Source organism: Triturus cristatus, chromosome 4_1 (genome assembly GCF_964204655.1).
Source record: "Triturus cristatus chromosome 4_1, aTriCri1.1, whole genome shotgun sequence".
Classification (NCBI taxonomy): domain Eukaryota; kingdom Metazoa; phylum Chordata; class Amphibia; order Caudata; family Salamandridae; genus Triturus; species Triturus cristatus.
The window spans coordinates 754,695,453-754,718,253 of NC_140585.1; the positions used below are offsets into that span (position 1 = coordinate 754,695,453).

A 22,801-nucleotide genomic window follows, 5' to 3' on the forward strand; every position below is an offset into this window, starting at 1 on the left:
AATGCATGGATAGTGCATATATGATTGTTTAAGCCCATGCGTAGCACCTAGCCTATTGGATGAGTGTATGAATAGTGTTTCAGTGACTGCATACAGCCCATGTCTTTTTGGCCGACTGAATAGCTAGTGCCTGGATGTTTACATAACTACATGGGTAGTGCCCGGAGAATTGAATAAGTGCATCAGTAGTGCCCACCTATTTAGATGAGTGCATGACCAGTGTCTAAGTGACAGCATGATTCCATTGTTAAAGCTTGAGAGATTGGATGAAAGTAAGTATACTGCTGGGGTGATTGTATTAGTGCAAAACTATTGGCTCAGTAATTAAGTATGCAAAGGTACTGGATGGGTGATAGGTTTACTACAATGGTACTCTCTACGTAATTACATGAGTGCATGAGTAGAGCCTGAATGTTTCATCAGTGCACACGTGTGCCTCAGTATTTCAATGACCACATGGGTTATAAGTGGGTGTTTAGATGGCTCATAGGTTCTGTACAAATGTTCATAATGATTGCATATTTACAGCCTTGTTAATTGCATAACTCAATAGATAGAACCTAGGTGAGCAGATGAATGTATATGCAATGCCTGCATACTTCAACGAATACATACTTTCTGCCTCCCTGATTGCTAGAGTACATGTATAGTTTCTGGATAATTGAATGACTCCATGGATACTGAATCATTGATTTGATGACTGCTGCATAGTGGCAGCGTGCTTCTATGAGTGCCTGAATACTGCCTGACTGACTGAGAATGTACCTTCATTGCTGTTAGATCCATAAAAGTTGTCACTGTATTTGTGATTCACTGGTTATCTCCTTATGTCAATATCAAACTACCTGTCTTACTGTATACATGCTTTCTTCCGAGCTATGTGGGAGTGAAATCTAGGTATCACATTTGATACATAATTGCAGACATGGCCCTGTAGAAACATACATTGCTTTGTTACTGTGCATGCACATGCATCAGTAAGTTTCTAGAATGGAAAACAACATATTGTAATTTTTCAAAGCACAAAGCGTTTTGCAAACTGTATAGCTACATTATTTCTCAAATAATGATTCTGCTTCTAAAACATATTCAGCGTATCTCAAACAAAAGTTACACTGGAAATGAAACTAGCACAAGAACTCTCTAGGCATTCTGCACTATTAAACCTTCTCACTTTTAAACAAACCATGTTTAAAAAATAGCACTGTCCCCGCCATATACATGAAATTCTCATCAGCCTTACCAAATACAGATCACCATGTAAACCTATATGCAATTTCCTAATAGATGTACACCTTCAAACCATCTTTCCCAAAATGTATACCTCTCTGCATCTTTACGTAAACTCAAAAATCCCACCGTTTATATAGCTATGTGCAAGCACAAAAACCATATCTCACCATCTAAGCATATGCAAAGCTGTCATATAGGTTAAAAAACGACATTCACAAACACTTCCCAAAACATACCTAACAAGTACTACTTCTTTCTAATTCATGTACAGGCGGACAACATGTTCTCGTCTTTTAGTTCTCACTGTACTATTCCTGTTTAATAATGTAATGACACTCGGCCATGGGCACTTCAGGGCTTAAAGCTGAAGCTCCCTGGTGTGAGACATTGAGTGACTCTACCCCTTGTCACTGAGGGGAGGGACTCAAGGACCTTTACTGAGCTGAGGAGGTCACACCCACAGGAGATGTGACATTCTCAGCCCAGCAAAGATCAGCTCAGGCAGCCAGGAGCCTGTGCATTTAGAACATGTCCAGCTCCTGGTTGCCTGACATGAAAATGAACAGTATCTGTCAGACCGACCTTTGCCCAGCCTGACAGACACTGTTCCTGAAAGCAAAAGGAGAGGGGGCATGGCTCCTCAGCCCCAATGGACCGGCCGCGGCTGGATACGAAGTCCCTGATTTACTTAGATTTAATAAAAACAGTTAACCTAGGGAAGTTGCTGTGCTGTATTGCACAAAAGCGAGACCAGAACTGCTCCATATTTACCAAAATATGACACAGTTCAGCTCTCTCCTTGCACTGGCGCACATTGGGCTGCCTAGCACTAAATCAGGCACCCTGGTGCCATGATCAGGGCCGGCTTTAGGGCGGTGCGATCGGTGCCACCGCACCAGGTGCTGACTTGGGGTGGGGGCGTCATTTTCCAAGTATATTCTCATTTTAAAAGCACCTGCTGTCGTGTTCCTGGCATTCAGCAATTATCAGGTATCAAGTAAAATGTCAGGATAACTCCCGTGATCAATCGTCTTCCTGGAAAAAGACCTGAGGTTTGTCTAGTGGAAGTTTTGACTCATCCTAAGGTAGTGCAGAGGGTTAAAATGCCTGCTGCTAAGAACGTGTACCATGCAGATAACAAAAGTGCATATAATGGAAATAGGTCAGTCGGTTACTGCTTCTGTAGGAGAGCACCTTTTGTTACTTGTCCTTTATAAGTCAAAATCCTAATATAGAACATTGAGCTATTAACTGTCATCAAAGAACTGCATGCAAACTGCAAGGTATATGTTAGCGCTCTATGTTTTTTTGCCCAGTCTATCATTATCCTAATCTTGCCAAAAGGGATTATTTGGGTATAAAACAATTATTATTATTAAAGAGAACACCTTAAAATGATGTAATGTTTTAAATTCAGAATTTCTTATTTTCCAGAATAAGGACAAAAACCATATTGCCTACCAGTATCGAAGACATGTCACTCCTACACTGCACCTTGAAGTCCTTGCTGATGTAACATTTCCTATACACTGATTTACACACATTATTGTCTCTGTGCAATGTGTGAGTGTGGTGTAAGTGCACTGACACCTTACACTGGTATGAGTGGTGCTATAAAACTAAATGAATCTGAGAGACAGTGGTTATGGAGACTTGAGGGGCACTGTTCAAGGGTGCTAGTGAGGGAATCCATGACAGAGGTGGTCAATGGGGGGGGGCGCCAACAAACATTGTCGCACAGGGCGCCACCAGTGTTAAAGCCGGCCCTGGCCATGGCACAAGGGCGCCTGCATTAAAGGCAGGATAGTTTTTGTGCAGGAAGGAGTACCTACCTGTATAAAAAGTTTTTGAGGCATATTTCTCTTTGTATGTGCGCTGCAGAATGCAGCACACATGCAGAGAGGAGGTAACGAGGAAAAATATATATTTCTCCCTGTTATGCCAGCCTCAGGTAGAAACTTCACTTCAAGTCTTTGTAAATATGAGCTTGCTACAAAATACATACACAAAGTAGCGCATAATGCTAGCTTGCATTACTTTTGCCAATTTTCTATCGAAAATCCTGATTTGCATTTAAAATTACATTCCACAACAAATCCGAGGCAGCGTGCCTGTAAATCAGGGCCTAAATGTTAAACATGTTATTGAGTACTCGATTGATTCCGTGCTATTCTGAAAAACAATAAAGTGCAGTGCTGGCTTTGCGTGCCATGTATTAAAGAGGCTTGTTTTTTCTTTCAGTATTTGGAACGCAGATTCAATAAATTTGTACGGCGTTTTGCAACAGTGCTTTTTATCCTAGCCACGGTAAGTACTCTTGTTGCTTTATTTCAAAGTCATTCAATGTGTACTGTTCATCTTGGATAGAATTAGCAACAACCCGAAAGCCATGAAGACACCTGTGGGGCATTGGACTGAACACTGCCCGTGCACAAACTGAAATATTACTGATAGGCCCAAGGTTATGCTCTCGCGCTCAGTGCAGCGGAATTCGTAATTATTTGCGTCAAACAGATGTTCCTCAGACCCCTCCTCCTTTCGTATTGTACTATCTTAAATGCCCATTCGACATCTTGTGCTATCATGCCCTTTTAGCGCCAAAAGGCTGGTGTGAGCAACTACTCCTTACAGGAAAATAATTCTATTCGATAACCCCCTCTGTGCGTGACTGGCTGCCCCATAAACGCTCCCATGCAGGTCTGTGATACCCTTCGACTGCCCCACTCGGGTGTGTCTCTTTACTCCGTCCTTTTGACTCCCCCCTCCCCAGCCCCCAGTCTGCTCGCATCTCACACCATAACCACACCCCGCCACTGTTCGCAACGGAATTCCCGCCACACAGATCTGAAACCATCATTTTCGCGGGGCCGCCCTATATACAAAGGAATCACCCAAGTGATTGAGAGAAATATGTCTGATGCCAAGAAAGGTGAACTGCTAGGTGATTGGACATGACCTTTACAAGGTACGTCCCGACTCGTTACACTGTTTTAACTGTATTAAGACAAACAACCATGTACCTCTGTGTATGCATTTAGGAGGTTTGAGTGATGAAGTCAATAGATAGATCTCACTTCGTGAGCTGTTGTGCTGCATGAGTAATTTATTGTAATGTCCCACCCCACCCTCAGTGTAAGATATGGTGTGATCTGCTGCTCATTGTTAACTTCTAAAAGATCACTATGGTATTCGTTGTTACAAACGGAAGGTGTGGGCTGGAAATGTGGACTGTGGCTGACATATTATATTTTAAAAAAGATGAATGACATCCACGTGTCTGATGAAACTCTGCAAGAATTTCCTAGAACATTAAAAGTTGTGGATCCATTCAGATTCTGAAACTTTTCCTCAAAAAAACTTGAGGAAAATCTGTAATTTTTGCAAATGTTTGTGAAAGCCACAGCTGTTGACACCAATGTGGACTCGCCCCCTTCCCCCCGAGTGTCTCGTTTTCAGAAAGATCTATGGTTGGTAGGTTACCATGGGTGCCAGCCAACCCCAGTCCTAAATAATGCAGCATCCCCATCCCAAGAGCCACTGCATTTAAAATAAAAAATCTCGGTATTGCCATGGTGTGTTTTCGGCCTCTCTCTGTCCCCTGCAGAAGGCCACCTGACACATGTGCAGTAGGTTTTATTGGGCAAAGTGTGGGAAAACAGAATAGCAGAACTATGAATCGAAGCATGGCGAATACACAATGACAAATCTTAGTGGCATATTTCCCAGGAGACTGGCCACCGCAGTGAAAAGGAACAGACAAGGGTGCGTTGTATTGCTGTAATTGCAACGCACTCTGCACTTTCCTTATTGGCACAGCGCAGCAAGCTCGCTTGAGGCATTGCGTTACGTCAAATTCTTGTAAATATCCCCCTTGGTATTGATTACTACTTAGAAAACTGGTGAAAAAAATGACAACTCTGTTCCTGAGAGCTATGAGAGGGAGTTCTTAGCACAGCAAACTTTTTACCAGCGCCGTTTTTAGAACAAAACATACTATTTTTTAACAACAATTTTCCCCATTATTGAAAGAAAACTCATATTTTGCTACATTTTTGCTGTTTTCACTGTGCCCTCCAATGGGATTCACAAATCCTGAGTACGTTCAGATTCCCCCACATGTGGGGAAAAAGAAGCAAAGTTGGCCTAGATATCTTGTGGAAAAACATTTTAAAGATTTAAGCTCGCACTGCCCCAAATATAAAAGAAAGGCGCAGCATTGGAGGGAAAAATTCTCAGGATTTAAAGACTTAAAACTAAAAAGAGAAAGGTTAATTGTGCTAACATTTAGCAATCTTCACATCTTCTGCAGTCTGTCTCAGGACAAATGTAGTTTTCAATTACTCTATCAAACAATTATGTTCAAATGCCCCAGGTGCAAGATGCTTGGAAGTGGTCCTGCGCAGACAAGGAACAATCCATTAATGCAATTTTCATTGCTTGGGTACATAGAGTGTCAAAGAGCGCTCATATTTCATTCACCTTTATTGTCTCAACTCAGAAATTCACCCAGAAATGAGTATCCAATCATCTCAGATACTTGAGAGAACTCACTGGCTACCAAATCTACACCTCCAATAACTGTAGCACATCACAACCTTAAGCAATAAGGTTTATTGTTTAATACTCCTCTAAGTATGTTGATTCTACAAAGACCTGCCCATGAGACATTTCATCATTGGTTTCTTTTTGAAAACTCTTACAATCAAACAGCTCACCTAATACTCTCTCATGCAAGAGATTTGTTTGTGCAACACAACCAACTCTTAATTGTTCAGGATGCACCATATATTTCAAATGTTTATGGAGAGTCTTGAAATGTATGTCTTCAGATAAAATCAAAGACTGATAGGTGTAAGGTCAAATGTCTTCAACCACACCATTTCATTGGAATCAGATTTCTTATCGCTACTAATTAATTTAGTAGTTGAAATAAAATGCCTTCTCAGGTTCTTTGAACTTCTTCACAAGGCCTTTGACTAGTCCAAGCTCTTTTTAAACACTGTTAGACCTGGTGTTTTTTGGTGTGGTCTCCCCTGAACTTTCTGGCTTCCGACCTCCTGTTTGGACCATGTTTTGCTATCGTAGGACTTTGAGTGCTTGCCATATACAAACTGATGATTAGTGTATACATGATTTGCTGATTTCAGTTAGCTGTAAGTCCCCCCTTGTCAAAAGGTAAGGCATATACCTAGGGCATGTAACTCAAATACTCCTCTGTGGCCTGCAGAACTGGTTGTGTCACCCACGGAGGTAGCTCTTCAAATGTGCCACAGGTTTGCCATGACAGGCCTTTGTGTGCAGGTTACTGTTACTCATCTTGGCATTTAAAAAGCTATTGCCAAGGTTCTGCATGTCTCTTGCTATATCGGAGTGCTCCCTGGGGACAGGGTGTGGTGTCTGGAAGAGGTAGGGCGTATGCATGGGTGCACTATATGCACTGGTAATGAATCGCACCGGATGATGTGTTCAGTACGGTTCAATCAGGTGTTTGTTAAGCACGACTACTCACCCGTAAGGGTCTCAAGGTGCTGGGGGGTGGGAGGGATCGCAGGTTTCAGTCCATCAAGGAGGGGGTCTGTCGAAGAGCCAGGTGTTGAGGTTTCTTGCAAAGATGGGGAGCGATGTTGTCTGTCTGAGGTGGAGCGGAAGGTCGTTCCAGGTTCTAGCCGCGCGGAAAGAGAAGGAGCGGCCTCCCGATCTGGTCTTTCTGGTGTGGGGGACCACGATGTAGGAGAGCTGGGCTGATCGTAGGGTCCTTTGGGGTATGGTTGGGTCTGCTTCTCGCATGAAATTGGCATGAGAGATCCATGGAAAGGCTATTGGCTGTATTTCCTATGTGCAGAAGAGTGGCAGTATATTGTTTGAATCGATGAGTTAGTAATGGCGAATCCTCCCTGGTGGTACAAGTGGATTCGACATTACTATGGTGGAAATACCAATTTGGTAAAGTGGGCATTTCTGTGCTTGTGGCTCTGTGTGCCTGTCCGGCTGTCTCCAACCCACAGCTGGGTGTTGGGGGCACAGCTACATCTGTGCATTACTGATAAGACAGCCATAAATTAGGGGTTCAAGGGAAACTGCCACCTCTGACTCTGAGGGGCCTTCCTGGGATGGTTACGAGGGGTGGAACTGGCACCTGCATGCCAAGGGGCAGGGTCTTGGCCCCACTAAAGATATTGATCAAGCCTTCCGGGGTAGGATGGCAGACAGGACAACATTTAGAGTGGGCCCATTCATTTCAAAGGTGGCCTTTTGAACTGATCTCATCTTCAATTGACATTGTGGCTATAACTACTGGATCTCTACCCTTAGGAATTGGAGACGCTTTGGGAATGGAAGCATATGCTTGCACGCTGGGACATAGGCAAGATGAACTGTTGGTGTTGAAAGGACTGCAACTGGATAATCCACAGACTTGTGATGGCCGGGGGATTGTCATACTTTAGGAAGGGGACTATCATTTGGTGCATTTTGCCTTTGCCACTGGATTCAAGCTAGCCTGGATGATAAAGGGTGTTACCCACAAATCGGTCCCAGGATGCTTGTTTCCGGTTCAGGGAAGACCTGGCTTGGCAGTTCGGGCTGGGCTGTTCCCATGAGGTGCAGGGTCAAGACTGATTTGCATATGGCTGGGTCTGAACTGAGGTGGCGAAGTGAGATGAAGAATGATGATGGATTCAACCCAGATCTGTGACTGGGGGTGAGTGTCTGAAAAGTTTCAGTGCTCCGTCGATCATCTCCTTGTGTTTGCTTTGTTCGACCCAAGTTGGCAGGGTATGCCCAGACGTGGGTCCCTTGCTCACTTTGCCACTGGATTCAAGCTAGCCTGGCTGATGATGGGTGTTACCTAAAACCAGTCCCAGGATGCTTGTTTCCGGTTCAGGGAATACCTGGCTTGGCAATTTGGGCTGGACTGTTCCCATGAGGCACAGGGTCAAGACTGATTTGCGTATGGCTGGGTCTGAACTGAGGTGGCGAAGTGAGATGAAGAATGATGATGGATTCAACCCAGATCTGTGACTGGGGGTGAGTGTCTGAAAAGGGTCAGTGCTCCGTCCATCATCTCCTTCTGTTTGCTAGGCTTTGGCTTAGCCTCCTTTTGCTTGGATGTTGCTGGTCTGCAGCTAATTGCCAACTGTCATGGCCCAGGTTCCTAAGTACTCTCCAAGGCCCGGTTGGCTAGCCTCCTGTCCTCAGGATCCCAGAGACAGAAATAATCTCCCCATTTCCTCGAGATTGCAAGGACCGCGCAGGGTGTAGCGGAAACAGGTGCAAGTGATTGTCGGTTGGGACAAGGACCATCCCGACGTGTACAGTAAAGTAATCACACTGTGCCGAGGAGAGCGCTTGTAACGACCAGTGGCCCACCTGGGAGTAATGTAGCGTGAGGAGTTTAAGGAGTGCAAGGGAAGTCTGCTGAGTCCGAGGGACCTGAACTTACAACCAGAAACCTGTGCTAGTTCGCACTCCGTAGCCTGTGGTGTTCGAATGGGTGTTGAGGGAAGTCTTCAGAGTCCACGGGGCCCTAGCTGGTAGCATAGACTGTCTCTGACCTCCAGATCAGGAGGAAAACAATGCCTGACATTGCGGCGTCAGTCTGAGGTCGCCGGCACCCTCTCTATGGACCCACAACACAAGGTACTCTGTTCTGAGAATACAATGACTGGACCCGAGGGGTCTCATTGTGCCTTGGGTTCTCCCACGGCTGTCTGCAGGGAGCAACTGCACCTCACGCCTCCATTCTCTAAATTAGGAACACGCCAGCTTAGGATATCACAGTCTTTTGCCTTTGAGGTGATAGTGATCCCACCCACGTGAAGGTGCCACCAGGTGCCTGAGGACCTAAACTGTATGTACGAGAACATGTAATTGTTTCCTTCCACTTTAGGTGGTCCCATCAATATAATCAAAATGTTGCCAGCGGATGCAACATGTATCGTTGGCTGATGTAGTTTGAGTGGTTGAGGGGCTAGGTCACGAGGCATAGTCAGAACCTGTGATTTCTTGACAATTACAACTGTAAGGGGTATGCATTATTGGGAATGTCGTATTTATACTAATGTGTTATTTATACTAAGGGAATAAAACTTATGTTTAAAGCTATAATCCTCTGAACGTTTGATGCAAGTTTCTTGTATGGCCACAATGTCAAAATGGGAGTCTAGTAAGTATTTCCAGAACTTGTGACGTTTAAGTGGGGTATTAAGTTCCTGCACATCCCAGGACAAGGTAGTAATCATACCCCTAGACTTGTGACGGTGCTACCTTGCTCTTGCGCCTCACAAACCCTAACCCCCTCCATCTCCAGCTCCCCCTTATGCTGCCATTGTGTTCTCTCATGTGCGTTACGATATGATTGGAGTCTTGTGTGTAACCTGTTTGGGTACTAAGTAGCACCTGAGTAGAAAAAAAGATAAACACAGCCTGCATACATGTTTCTGTTGCTATAGATGGGAGAAGGATTGCTTGGTTCATGAGCACCTAGTAAAAATACGCATATGGGCATATGTTGCTTACGAGGCTGAGGGGATAATGGAGCAAGTGAATACCTATGACTAGTACATGTATGTTCATGCTGTTCTGCTGTTAATGAAAGAGTTTGACAATTGCATATAACTGTAAAGTATGTTGTTTTGATTTAAATGTGTGTGTAAGGCAAAGGCCAGTGTTTTATATATAGGGTGTTGGGTCTTTTTGTAGCATACACAGTGTGTTGGGCGGGTGGGGGTTGTACCAATACTTTACACTTTTACTCTAAGGATAATTCTGGCTGCTCTGTGCAAAGCTACGCAAGGGTGAGTACAGGTTAACCGACTAGTGTATCTAACTCATCCTGTCTAGGGCGGTGGACTCTGCCTGGCTTTGGTGTGTCCCAGCCAGCCAGAAATCGCTGGGTCTATCAAAAGCACTGCAGAAGTTGGCCCTCATGAATATCAGCATCCACAATTCTAGAAGGTGCAATGGTCTAATTACCAAACATACAATTTAGAATTACCAATCTGCGCCTCTAACATTAGGAAACATGGGCAAATATTTCCAGATAATTTCTGAGAACCTCACCCACCCCCTCATTAATTCTTACAAAGTCAAGCATCACCCTCTTGCATTCAGTGAGATTTCAGGTAGATGCCCCAACCTTGGTCTCTGGATTCATCACTCACTGTCTGAGCTAATTTGTAAATACAAAATCGTTCTCACATATGTTAAATGTTTTGATCTGCCTATAACTCTGCAATGTTCAGGCAAACACATAGCTCGCCGTACAGGTGGTGACATGAGAGCTTGTGCCATAAATAACCAACACTTCTCCAATTCTAGGACGATCCAATCTTTGTGGATCCTTAATTGAACTGTTCTATAATAGTGTTCCATGTTTGGCATCTCATCACCTGTTTCTGGGCATCATCAAGAGTATCTTGGTGATCTGCACTTATTTAGTGTCCCAGGTAAGCTTCATAACCTGTCCTTGTGCTCTCTGTAGATCTCTCCTCCGCACGAGATAGCTAGGAACATGTAAAGAGGATGGGAATAGAATTACTATTTCACTCATTTCTTTTGCTTCTCAGCAGACATAAATCTTTTTTGATTGATTAAGTTAGGTAAGGTCAAATGAAGCCATCAGTGCTATTTTTCTTTTTATTGAAACATTCAAAAGTCACTATTTGAGAACTGAACTTCACCTATTGTAGAGAACATAACAGCTGTAACTGGAGGGGATGTAGCATTTTTGTATGCCACCATGCACTGAGGCAGTAGCAAATGTGTTTTTATAATACACAGTAGTTTCATGTATCAAAATGCTACGTTGTCTGTACAACCAAGGACTGTATTGATTAACAGTGATCATAGGGGATGTTTGTTATGAATACATTTAGTATCTATGGTCAAAACTTCAATTTTTGGGGATTCTGCTGATCGACTGATTAAATATTGTGGATTTTCGTTTCAGGTGGTGTATACTGGAATTGTAATTTATATACCAGCGTTGGCAATAAATCAGGGTAAGAAATTGGCAACATCACCTTTCTAGATTCGTATGTTTTTGCTAGCTCCAGTGTGCAGAAACCCAGTTACACCATATTACAAGTGCCGTAGGATATAATGGACTTGTGATATGTCATACGGGATATCCGCCATGGTTGTGACAGAGTAGCCCATCCACCAAACTCTAAATCAGGGCCTCAGTCTGTGAACCACTAAATGATAGGCTTTGTCTTCTCACATAAAACAGCTATGAATATTTATGTGTCACATATGGACATATTTCATTGCAGGCATTTCTTGTATAAACAGTGAATAGCAATTTTAATGTATTTGTTACAATGCTCATTGACAGAAAGTGGATTTCGGAGGTTTTTCTTAAAAAACTACCCTCCTGTAGAAAATGGAGGTCACTGTGATCCAGATTGACACGCTGATGTAAAAGTTTATTATGTTCTGCTTTGACATCCCAGTTCATTAGCCCATCGTCCCATTTCCGGCTCTACATCTGGGGTCTCTGGTACCCTTGAATATTTATAAGTGAGGGATAATTTTTCACATCTTCCTGTCTACGAGATGCACTCAAAATTAAATGCTAGTGTGCATTTATTTACAATGCTGTGCTTTTTTAGTCATTCGGATATGAATAATTAGTTCAGGCACCATCAACTACATCAATGTTTCCTTTTTCAGTTGCCCTTCTTGAGAGGGGTGGCAATTTGAGTTCACACACTGAGGAGATGGTGTCAACCCTAGCAGTAGAGTAGCCAGTGTGTCATGGGCCCTAATCCAAGGAAGGAAACTACCCCTCTGACTACTGTTTAAATTGCAAAATACTACAATAATCGGGTTCATTGGGGCCCTGTGGACCTCTGGGCTCCGGTTCACTGCACCTGCAGCACCAATGGATGTTAAAGGCTTGAGCCCTAGTACATTAATCCAGAGCACTTTTGTTCCCTGACCACAGTCCAGAATGAAATATCTTCTGCTTTTAGGATCACTGTGGTTCCACCACCGACACAAAGCATAATATTATGTGCTATTAGTCATACTGTAAAGAATCATTATTGCAGACCCAGAGCCTGAAGTATATATTTTAGGGGGGCATGGATCTCAGCTATGAACAAATATTAAAGCTGTGCACTATAGGTGCTTTATTTCCCGCTTGTAGGCAAAAAAGTTACAGAATGCAAGGTTTTGAAGCACACAATGCTTTTTGGTGTTTTTTTTTTAATTATTGGTGCAATTGGATGTACAATTAAATATTCACCCCCAGAATATCATGGTAGAAGAATATCAAGGACAGAATATCGAAATATAAGTGCATACAGAGGAGTATAGGTTTACTATTCCGGGCTTCACATTAACGTACCTTGAAATATATCGCATGGGTACATATATCTGGAGTAAGATATAGAAATCTATACTTACCTTCCTGCAGATATTATGAATTTGATAATCCGTCTTCACTATTCTATTCCACTGATATTGTGGTTTCAATATTAATTAGATGGAATTTAAAGTAGAGGGATGTATAGTTGTGAAGTCAGCTAACTCCCAACTTTGTGTATTTTCTAAACTGTTCAAGCTTTGTGAAATGCAAAGATTACGAAGTTCTTTTTTTTGTAATAGTTGGCCTCAGCTCAGAGTCCTCCCTCCCACACCTCTTACCTGAGTTGGTGGATGTAAAGCCTCCAGACTCAACATTTTTTGAAGGAGGATGTCCTAAGTGGGACATTCGGCACCAGGAAATATTACACCTATAAGGTCCAAAGGTCTAAACCTTACCTCGAGTAAAGTTAGGAAATTTTATCTGCTTCGTAAAGTGTGGAGTTTCCTACTTCTGCCCAACTTAAAAAGTGAAGTTTTCATTTAACTCACTACTAACCTAAAATAACTTTAAAGAGAGCTTGGAGCATATCCATCAAGGACATTTTGGAAAAAATGATGGCGAACAGTGTTTTTAAAACATTTTAGTGATGGCTCTTCATCAAGAGTAATAAAAGTTACTTAAACTTACCAGTGTGTCTCTTCTCAAAATGATGCAATAATGGTGAAAATTAAACAGAAGTTGGGAAGGCACCAAAATACATTTCGTTATGAGGTCGTGAACAAAGATGGATGTTTCAACTACATTTGATCAAAAGCAAGTCAAACTGCATGGACTTCAAGTAGGATTTTACATTGGCGTACACCCCTCATAGTTACAGGCAGGGTGTGTGAAAAGTGCTGTACAGAAGGTGACTTTTATTGGACATTGACCACTAGACACTTAGGCATGGTAAAGGATAGGTGAATGTTTGAGCCTGGGATGGGTCTATTTGAGACCTGTGACCTGGCTGAATGCACTAGTTCCATCTCCACTTAGTGGAGCCGTAGATGAGCAGACAGAAGCTCAGCCTCTAAGGTTCCAAGAGGTGGTTTCACAGTTTGCATCTAGAATCCTGCTCTGTGATAACCTCTCTTTTTGATACTGCTTCCATAGTACCTCCCATTTGGATGCTACAGCGTCCTCCACTTCCGGAACTATGGATATTCTCCTCTCCTTCACATGCAATAGACTTTTTGCATTGAATCCTCATAATGGCACATTATTTGTGCTTATGATTGCTTGGGCAAGCATGCACTTTTCTGAGTGGTGAATGTAGAAATGCCATGTGTACTAGAAATGGAAATGTTTTACTCGCAGGGGGATCGTTCGGCATTACTACAGATGCAGACAAAAGTCAAGCTTCATCTCATGAAACAGTTAAGAGACTGCCATATTTAAATGTACACTAGAAACTAAATCACCTCCGTAATAGAACTTGGACTTCTCAGCAAGTAGGTTGAACTTTCCAGATATTTTTCAGAAAAGAAATGCAAATTTGTGCATTGAAATCAATTTGGACAGCTGTATTGGCAAAAACTTTATTGTGGGGAACTGGCTTTTTGCAGGTTCACCACCACCTTTTGCTTCACTTTTCGACTATTAGGTCTGGGTAATGATTTTGACAGTGCATTAAGGCCTGCTTACCAGACCCCAGTGCCAGTGTTCTAACCCTTAAAAGTGTATGTTTGATTGTCTTATACACAATTGTCATAAGTAAACTTACTTAGTAGTTCCTAGTATACTGTACTAGTGGAACCCAGTATCTGTTCGTTATAAGTGTCTATCAGGGACTGCTGCCCTTATTGTGCTATGTTATGTTGTGTTAAATTGATTTATATGGCACACTAATCACCCAAGAGGGTATTAAGGCGCTTGGGCATGTGTGTAGGCTTGAGGTCCTGAGGGTGCATATACGAAGAGCCAATTGATCAGCTTCTTGTGAAAGTCAAGAGGTGAGGAGGATGCTCTGATTGGCTGCAGGAGGCAGTTCGATGTCTTGGATGTGATGTAGGAGAATGAGCGATTTTGGCTTTGCTTTTGCGGATGCTGGGAATGAGTGCGAGTGAGGCAGTGCATTGGGGACTGGTGGGTTGAGGAAAGTGTATGTGGCTGTTCTGGCACATGGTCCTGTTTAGGGCTTTGTATGTGTGTGTGAGATGTTTGAATTGCCTGCATGTGTGAATGGGGAGCCAGTGAAGCTTTCTGAGGTACTGTCTGCTGTGGGTGTGGCATGGGAGGTTGACTATGAGTCTGGCTGCTGTGTTCTAGATGGTCTGGAGTATGTGTAGGAGTTAGCCCAGTCTGCTGGTGATGAGTGCTTGCGTGCGATTCGGCTGGTGTTCTGATGCAACAATTAGAAGATTTTTCGCAGCATGCGTAGGATGTGGAAGCAGGAGGTGCACACTGCATTGACTTGAGCCATCATTTTGAGCTTGTCGTCTAGCGTGATCCCTAGATTTCTTGCATTGTCTGTGGGTGTGGATGTTGCTCCTAGTTCTTACGGCCACCAGGAAGAATCCCATGTAGTTCCGTCTTTTTGGAATTGAGCTGCAAGCAGTTGGTTCACATCCAGTCTCCTATCTTGGTCATGCAGTTGGTGAAGTTGGTTCTTACGGTTGTTGTTTTGTCCGTTGGGGAGAGGATGAGTTGGTTTTTAAAGTAACTGCTAGCATTGACAGTTGCCAATGCTTGTTTGTGATTAGAGTGAAGAAGCAGTGATTAATGATTTGTTTAATAATTTGTATCTATAGAACTCTCCAGTAGATGGAATAACTGAAGAGATCTGTCACTCACTGCTGGTCAATCGGAAGATTAATCTGGAACGCTACGTCCGGTTCCAAATATCTATATACTATGGTCTCTTCTTTACATTTTTTACGCCTTACAATGACACTCAGATACGGGATGATAGTAACAATGCCCATCCCAGAAGATCTCGCCACTTCTCTCCACCTCCAACCATGCCAGCTTAGGCTCAGAACTATAAACACAATTTCTGATAGGACAACACAGGGCAGTAACAAGCTGGGCAGACTATAATCATAAGAAATACCAGAAAAGGACCTGCAGAGCTGTTGAAAGCTGCATGTGTACTGAAAAAACATATACTGCTCCGCATTGTGTCCCATGACATAACAGCATCTCGATGGTCATCACACACGACATGTGAACACTTACCACACATAATCGCAAAACAAAGACAAAACCCTTCCAGCTACACACCCTATATGTCATAACTTGCTGCCCATGTAGGTAAGCACTAAAGTGCTCCACCTAAGGATAGTAAGCACTATGCAAATCCTGTAATACAATACAATATTTTTCATTTATGCAGCCACAAGATTTGTTTTGATCCTATTAAAGTCTTTGTTACCATCACACTTTAGAATTCTAAACAGAATGCACTTCATTTGCACTGTCATAACTACTGATAACTATTAAAATGTTCATGTTGTTCATTTACAGGTATTTGCACATTTTTGTATATTAGAAAAAAATCCATATACTACAGTTTCTTTTTGCATTCCCTGTACTCCGGTGAGATGGTCAGATAGTTCACGTTACAAAATTCTCTGACTTTTCAGAGAGAAAGAAAAGTAAACAACACCTCCATCTTAAAAAAGAATAAGCAGCAATTTGTCAGGAGACATAGCTTGATGATTGACTTTTGTATTTGAACACACGGCAAATGTGAAAAGAGAAAAACAAAACATAATTATTTTTATGGCCTATCCACCTGTAGAACACCAGCATGGTATGCATTGAATATTTGGTGTGCCAGATACCTGTGTCATTTGGGGGGCCAAAGAGTAATATCGGCTGCCCAGTGGTCACTGCTCTGCATGAATGACACAATGGTACACTCTAGCAGTTAACTATCTAGATTCAAAATTACCTGGGTAATCTTGTACAAACAGATTTACATTTATCCCATTACATTACTCCATGGTCTATCTTTCGCAATAGGATGTCTGGCTATGCGAGAATACACATTATAAATTAAAAGAGGAGTGACGGTGCCATGGTACAAAAGATCTCAGGTAAAAAGGCTGCTCAGTAAATTCTTCAGCTTTCTGAGTACACATTTAAAATTTCACAAGTATCAATGGATGGTGACACAACAATGTCCTTTGTTTTCTAAACTATTTAAACATACGCATGTAAAGAATATGTTTTTAAAGGGTTACTTTGTTGCTTTAATGTTGGCTTCCATGAAATACAAGATTTTATTACAAACCTAGTGCCACACAATTTGTGGAGAAATTGGGTTAGCTGTTGAAGGGGTTGAAACACAAGTAAACCCCAGATCAACCTGTGCTTAATCTTCTGGTAGATTGACACAAATGCAGTCTGGCTTAATTTAGAGGTAATATGTAAACTATTTAAGCAAAACACAACCAGTTACAAAGTGAAACATCTCACACCAATTTAGAAAAATATAGTAAAATGAAAAAAATTATTTCAAATGAAAACAACATAAATCCAATCAGTTGACTGGAGATTTGAAAGTTGAAATATTTACAAAAAAGTAGTACCAAAAGGCACAAAGCGCCAACCGAGTGTATCTTGTTGAGCAGGACTGGGACAAAGTCAAAAGTTCAGGCCAAATGGGGAGGAGCACAGGCCAGGCACAAGTCTTAGATTGGCCCGCTGAGGATTGTACCTTATGTACTTGGTGCACAGTGTGCACGGCGTTGCTTTGCGAGGCTTTTCATCTTTCGGTATTAGTTCCAGTGGAGCTGTGAGGCTTTGCTTCGCTCTGCATCTGTTCCAATGAAGCTTGCAACAGTGCAGCGAGGCTTTGTGGGGTTTCACGTCACTGCGTGTCCATTTGTCACATATTTGATACAACCTTCAGTTAGGCTATGAGGAGCTCTCTTTGATGCCAGCCAAAGGCCTTTGACCTGGAGAGGCACCAATTGCGTACGAATCAGGAACTCACTCCAGCAGAGGCCAGCAGGTTTCAGGCAGGTCAAGTTGCAGGTCCAGGCAGGTCCTGTGCAGCAGATCAGCTTGGCAGTTGCAGGGAGGCCTCTGGAGCCCTTTACCTCAGGCAGGAGGCCAATGAGCTGAACCTTGGAGTCACTTCAGCCTGGGATCGAGGGCATAAATCCATTCTTACTTCTCAGCAAACAAGGCGGTCCTTAAGCAGTATAGCAGCAGGGTGTCCTTCTTCTGTATTATCCACATGTCCAGGAGTGCACTGAAGAGTTGGGTATGGGGGTCCATGGCTTATACCATTGTGCTCCCTTTGAAGTGGGGGGAGTTTCTAGAGCCTTCCCCCTGCAGAGGTGTCTGGAATTTCCTCCCTCCCTACCCCAGCTTGTTTGGGTACATGAAATACTAGTGCTACCCCCTTTGTTAGTGTGATGAGGCAGAGTCTTAATGATGCGCAAGTGTGGTAGGTAACAGCTCAGCCCCCTATCAAGTCAGAGATGGACCATCTTGCCAACACCCATCCCACTTTTGTCTCACTATCTGGGAGTAAAAGACCAGCTGCCAGCTGTACCTAGTCATTTGACACAGGATGCAGGCTGCAGCCACCAAATGGTTAGAAGGAGAAAATCCCAACTTCTAAAAGAGGCATTTTCAGAATTATGACTTAAAATCCAACGTTACCATTAAAGAAGGTATTACATTACAATTCTTTATGTACCAAATTTGACTTTCTGACCTGCATGCAATTAAAAATGTTCACTTATTAATGTAATAAGGTAACCCAATGTTATCCTATGAGAGAGGTAGGCATTGCACAAGTGAAAAACTAATTTAAGAGTTTTTCACTACCAGGGCATGTAAAAGTTAAAAGTACATTCAAACTTTTTAAAAACCCTGCACCCTGTCCTAGGGGCTTTTTAGGGACTACCTTAAGGGTGACATATATGTATTAAAAATAAAGTTTTAGGATTGGCTAAGATTTATTTGGCCAGGTCGAAATAGCAGTTTAAAACTGCACATACAGGCTGCAATGGCGGGTCTAGGAACGTGAAACAGGAGTAAACCCGTATACCCAGTTGAGACCGGGTGGATTATGGTATCAAAACAACAATGTCTCAACCAGTGATTATAGGGACAATTTTAAACAAAGACGCATAAGTCATAAAGGAGGGAAGCCAAGAGACCAAAGTATGAAAAAAAGTTTTTTAGTTATTATTATTATGCAAAGGAATAGTAGCAGCACTATGATACAATTAAATCAAATTCTGGTAGCCAAACATACACCAATTGTGTACTGACCGTGCTCGGTGTAAGTGATAAGTGCAGTGACACAAGTGATATATACAGTGTGGGCGGCGCAAGGTGAAAGGACAACATTAATATAAACAAATTACAAAAACACAATAAATAATTTGTGATAAGGTATAAATCCTTAGGGGGCCGTAGGTTACACTGGGCTGTCGACGGCGTTTCGACCTTATGTACTTAAGGTCATCATCAGGACAATGGCTACAATTTGAAGAGTGCTGCAGAGAAGTAAAGAGAGTATAAGGTAGGTAGATCATCTTTAAATTAAGAAAAATTAGAAACGGAAAATTGGTAAATGGTGCAGACAGTGGAAATGTGTGGGGTAAGGGCAATCAAACGAGACAACGAATAAATTAGAAGTTGAAGTGGAAGGGGGGAAGGAAAGAAGGGGCAGGGAAAAAAGGAAGAATTGGGAGGGAAACACGGAAAAGGACAGGGGAAAAGGGGGGGGGGGGAAGAGGGGGAAGGTGCATCACAGTACGGTGAACGGGTGTATAAATTCACCTGAGAGCTGATCTAATGAAGGCGCTCAGAGCGCTAATGTCTGGGCGATCATCAGGGATTTATACGTCAGGTGGTATGACAAATTGCTTTTAATGCCAATAATACGTGCAGGAGCTGGGAGGAAATAGGAACTAGTTAGGATACAAGGTAACCCCAGGTAAGAAGGGGAGACAATTTAAACTAAGGGGAGCAAACGTACCGAGTTAGCCGATATACTGGGTCCGTTGCAGTCGTATACTCGAGGGTCCTGTTCAGGTGGACAACCTACATTTAATGAGAGTTGTGCCCAACTCTACAAACCAAAAAATATATTGCGGCCATTAATAGCGAGCTATTGCTTCCTATATTAGTTAGCAGTTAAAATCGAAAAAGCAATAATAAATTAAATTGCGAAGGGTCCCTTACCAAGTATTATAAGTAAAAATCCGACCGGTGGGTTCAACAATGGAGTATTCTACACCGGAGTGCCAAAGTGTCACGAAGACCGCTGAGTGGAGCCAATACACTCAATCCGCGTGGACCAGGCGAAAAATCGCCGGCAGGGTGAGCGGAACCAATACGCCGGGGTGACTGAATCGCAGACAGTGATGGAAACAAAGGTCTGGAAATGCTCCCAAGGGCGGAAGTCAAAGGCGCGCAGGCGCGTCCATCAAAGAGAACTACTAGACCGTTCACAACCAGCTGAACGTAGTGCCCCAGGGGAACAAGTTAACAGCAAGTAAACGAGAAGGGACCGGATCACAGGAAGTGGTCCAGGAGGGATGAAACCGGTCTGAATTGAATGATAAGACTAACTTGTATTAAACAAGGGGTCAAAGGGCGGGGAAGGAGGGGTGGACGAAGGGAGGGAAGAGGGAAAGGGGACAGTGTGCAAAGGTGGCTTAAGAGCCAATAAAGGAAAAAAAGGGGGGGGAAAAAAAGGAAAGAAAAGGCAATTAACATTAGAAAGCTCACATATATATACAAAATATATACAACAAACACATTGGTCAACAAGTCTCTAATTTGAACTTGCCGAAAGAAGTATCCACATGATCATCAGATTTCACAGTCAGAGGAAAGGGTTATATTAACACAGAAACATAGACCAACAGTATAAGCAATCCACAGTATAGCAAACAAAGTACATATAATAGTGCCGTGTTGGTAAATAGAACAAACATTAAACCCCTCCTACATCCGATATAATGGGAGAGGGGGATACAAGTTCTCATATTAAATACCCGCTGTAGTTTACAAGTGCAAGGAATCAGAGCATACATCAATCAGAGATCCCTTATGATGTTGGCATAACAGAATTCCATTCATCCAGAGAGTTAAGACCACAACTCACAGTGTTGCAGCGTGTGATCCAGCGACATTCACATCTATTCAATAGAAGTTGAAGGTCACCACCTCTTGGTGGTATTTGTGGGCGATCAATTACCTGCCATGTGAAGTCAGATTCTGTATGATTAAATTGCTTGAAGTGGGTAACCAATGGAGCAGTCTCAACACAGCATCTGATGCGACTCTTGTGTTGGCTGATGCGGTGCTTAATCATCTGGGTAGTCTGACCAATATATAGCAAGTTGCAGGGACAGCGTATAGCATAAATTACATTAGTGGTCCGACAATTTGAAAAATGCTTTAGGGTATAAGTGCGATCAGTTGTAACAAAGGACTTGGTGTTAAAAGTAAGGTCGCAAGCGGTGCATGTCTGGCATTTAAAATGGCCAATAACAGGCGGCAGACCCCACATAGATGTAACTGATGGAGTTGAACTTTCTTTTGCAGGCCATGTTATTGCGTGTACCAGTTTGTCTGAGAGGTTATCGCCTCTTTTGTAAGAGAACAGAGGCGGGTCCTTGTATAAACCAGACGTTCGAAGAATTGTCCAGTTCTTTTTCATTATTTTACTTACATTGTTACTCGAAGGACTGTATGTACTGACAAATGGGATTCGTTGGTTTTGGGTTCTTTCAGAGGGGCATAGGATCGTTTCCCTATGAGAGTACCAGGCTCTCTTAGAGGCCCTGCGTACCAGATGTTTCGGGTATCCTCTACACAAAAGTTTTTCAGTCAAGGTAGCTGCTTCACGTACATAGTCTTTTTTCCATTTACAGTTCCTTCTGATTCGGAGGAACTGCCCGTATGGTAAACCGTCACGTAATCCTCGCGGGTGGTAACTAGTATACATAAGCAAGGTATTACGTTCCGTGGGTTTTCGGTAAAGTTTAGTACCCACTATGCCATCCTCACAATGTAGGGTCAAATCTAGGAAAGGTAGATCGTTTGTTCTGATATCTGACGTAAAGGTCAGATGCTTCTGACAACCATTTAACCAAATGATAAATGATTCCAAATCTTCATGTGTACCATGCCAAAACAAAAGAACATCATCAATATAACGACGCCAAAGTCTGACATTAGTCAAAAATGGATTAAGGGTAGATAGAACAAAAGTAGTTTCAAGATGGTAGACATACAATATTGCAAAATTTGGAGCAAAGCACGCCCCCATTGAAACTCCCTTTACCTGCAGATAGAAGGTGTCTTTGTAAAGGAAGTAGTTATTGGTTAGAGCAATATGTAACAACTCTAAAATGAACTCGCTTGGAATACGGACAGGTCTTTGTCTGGTATCTAAAAGATCTTTAATAACAGCGAGTCCTTCAGCATGGGGAATATTTGTGTATAGGGATTCTATATCTAGACCGACCATAAGATCTGAATCGGTATTGAATGGAAAATCCTCTATAATATTGATCAAATGTGTGCTGTCTCGTACAAAGGTGGTAGTTGAAGAAACAAATTCTTTAAGAAAAAAATCAATATATTTTCCCAATGGCTCCAAGATTGAGCCACATCCGGAGACAATGGGTCTACCGGGCGGATCAGAAACATTTTTGTGGACCTTTGGCAAAACATATAGGACCGGTGTTCTAGGGTAAAGTTTATTCAGAAAAGCATGTTCTTTTTTTGTGATAATGTCCAAAAGAAGGGCCTGATTTGTCACTATCAAAATTTTTTCACGGATTTTAGAAAGAGGATCAGACGGCAGAGCCGAGTAATGATTAAGATTACTCAATTGGCGCATTATTTCTAAGTCATATTTGTCATGATCCATAATGACTATTCCGCCACCCTTATCTGCTGGTTTTATTGTTATCTCTTTGTTGTTACTCAAACTATTGATAGCCCCTTTCTCCAGAAGTGACAAATTGTAGGGAACAAATTCAAATTGTTTTTTCAATTCCATTACCTCGTGTAACACTAGTTTTTCAAAAGTTAGAATGTCCGGTGGCATCATAGAAGTGGGAGGTACAAAGGAGGAAGGCAAATGAAATTGTTTCTCATAGGGTCTGTCAATGCTTGATTTGTCTGCAAAAAAGTATTTCAGGCGGATCCGTCTGAAAAATATTAGAAGATCTTCCTGTAATTTAAAAAAATTACTGTGATCCGTTGGCACAAAGGAGAGACCCT

The 22,801-nt window shown here is 42.5% G+C and overlaps 1 protein-coding gene across 1 annotated transcript in view; it reads left to right on the forward strand.

Moving 5' to 3' along the window:
- Positions 1 to 22,801, forward strand: part of LOC146855485 (sodium-coupled monocarboxylate transporter 1-like) — a 425,617-nt gene that overhangs the window by 81,604 nt on the left and 321,212 nt on the right. Inside the window, exons 2-3 of the mRNA XM_085651146.1 lie at positions 3,475 to 3,540; positions 11,183 to 11,234. Of these exons, the coding sequence (XP_085507272.1) occupies positions 3,475 to 3,540; positions 11,183 to 11,234 (118 nt within the window). The remainder of the gene's footprint in view (positions 1 to 3,474; positions 3,541 to 11,182; positions 11,235 to 22,801) is intronic.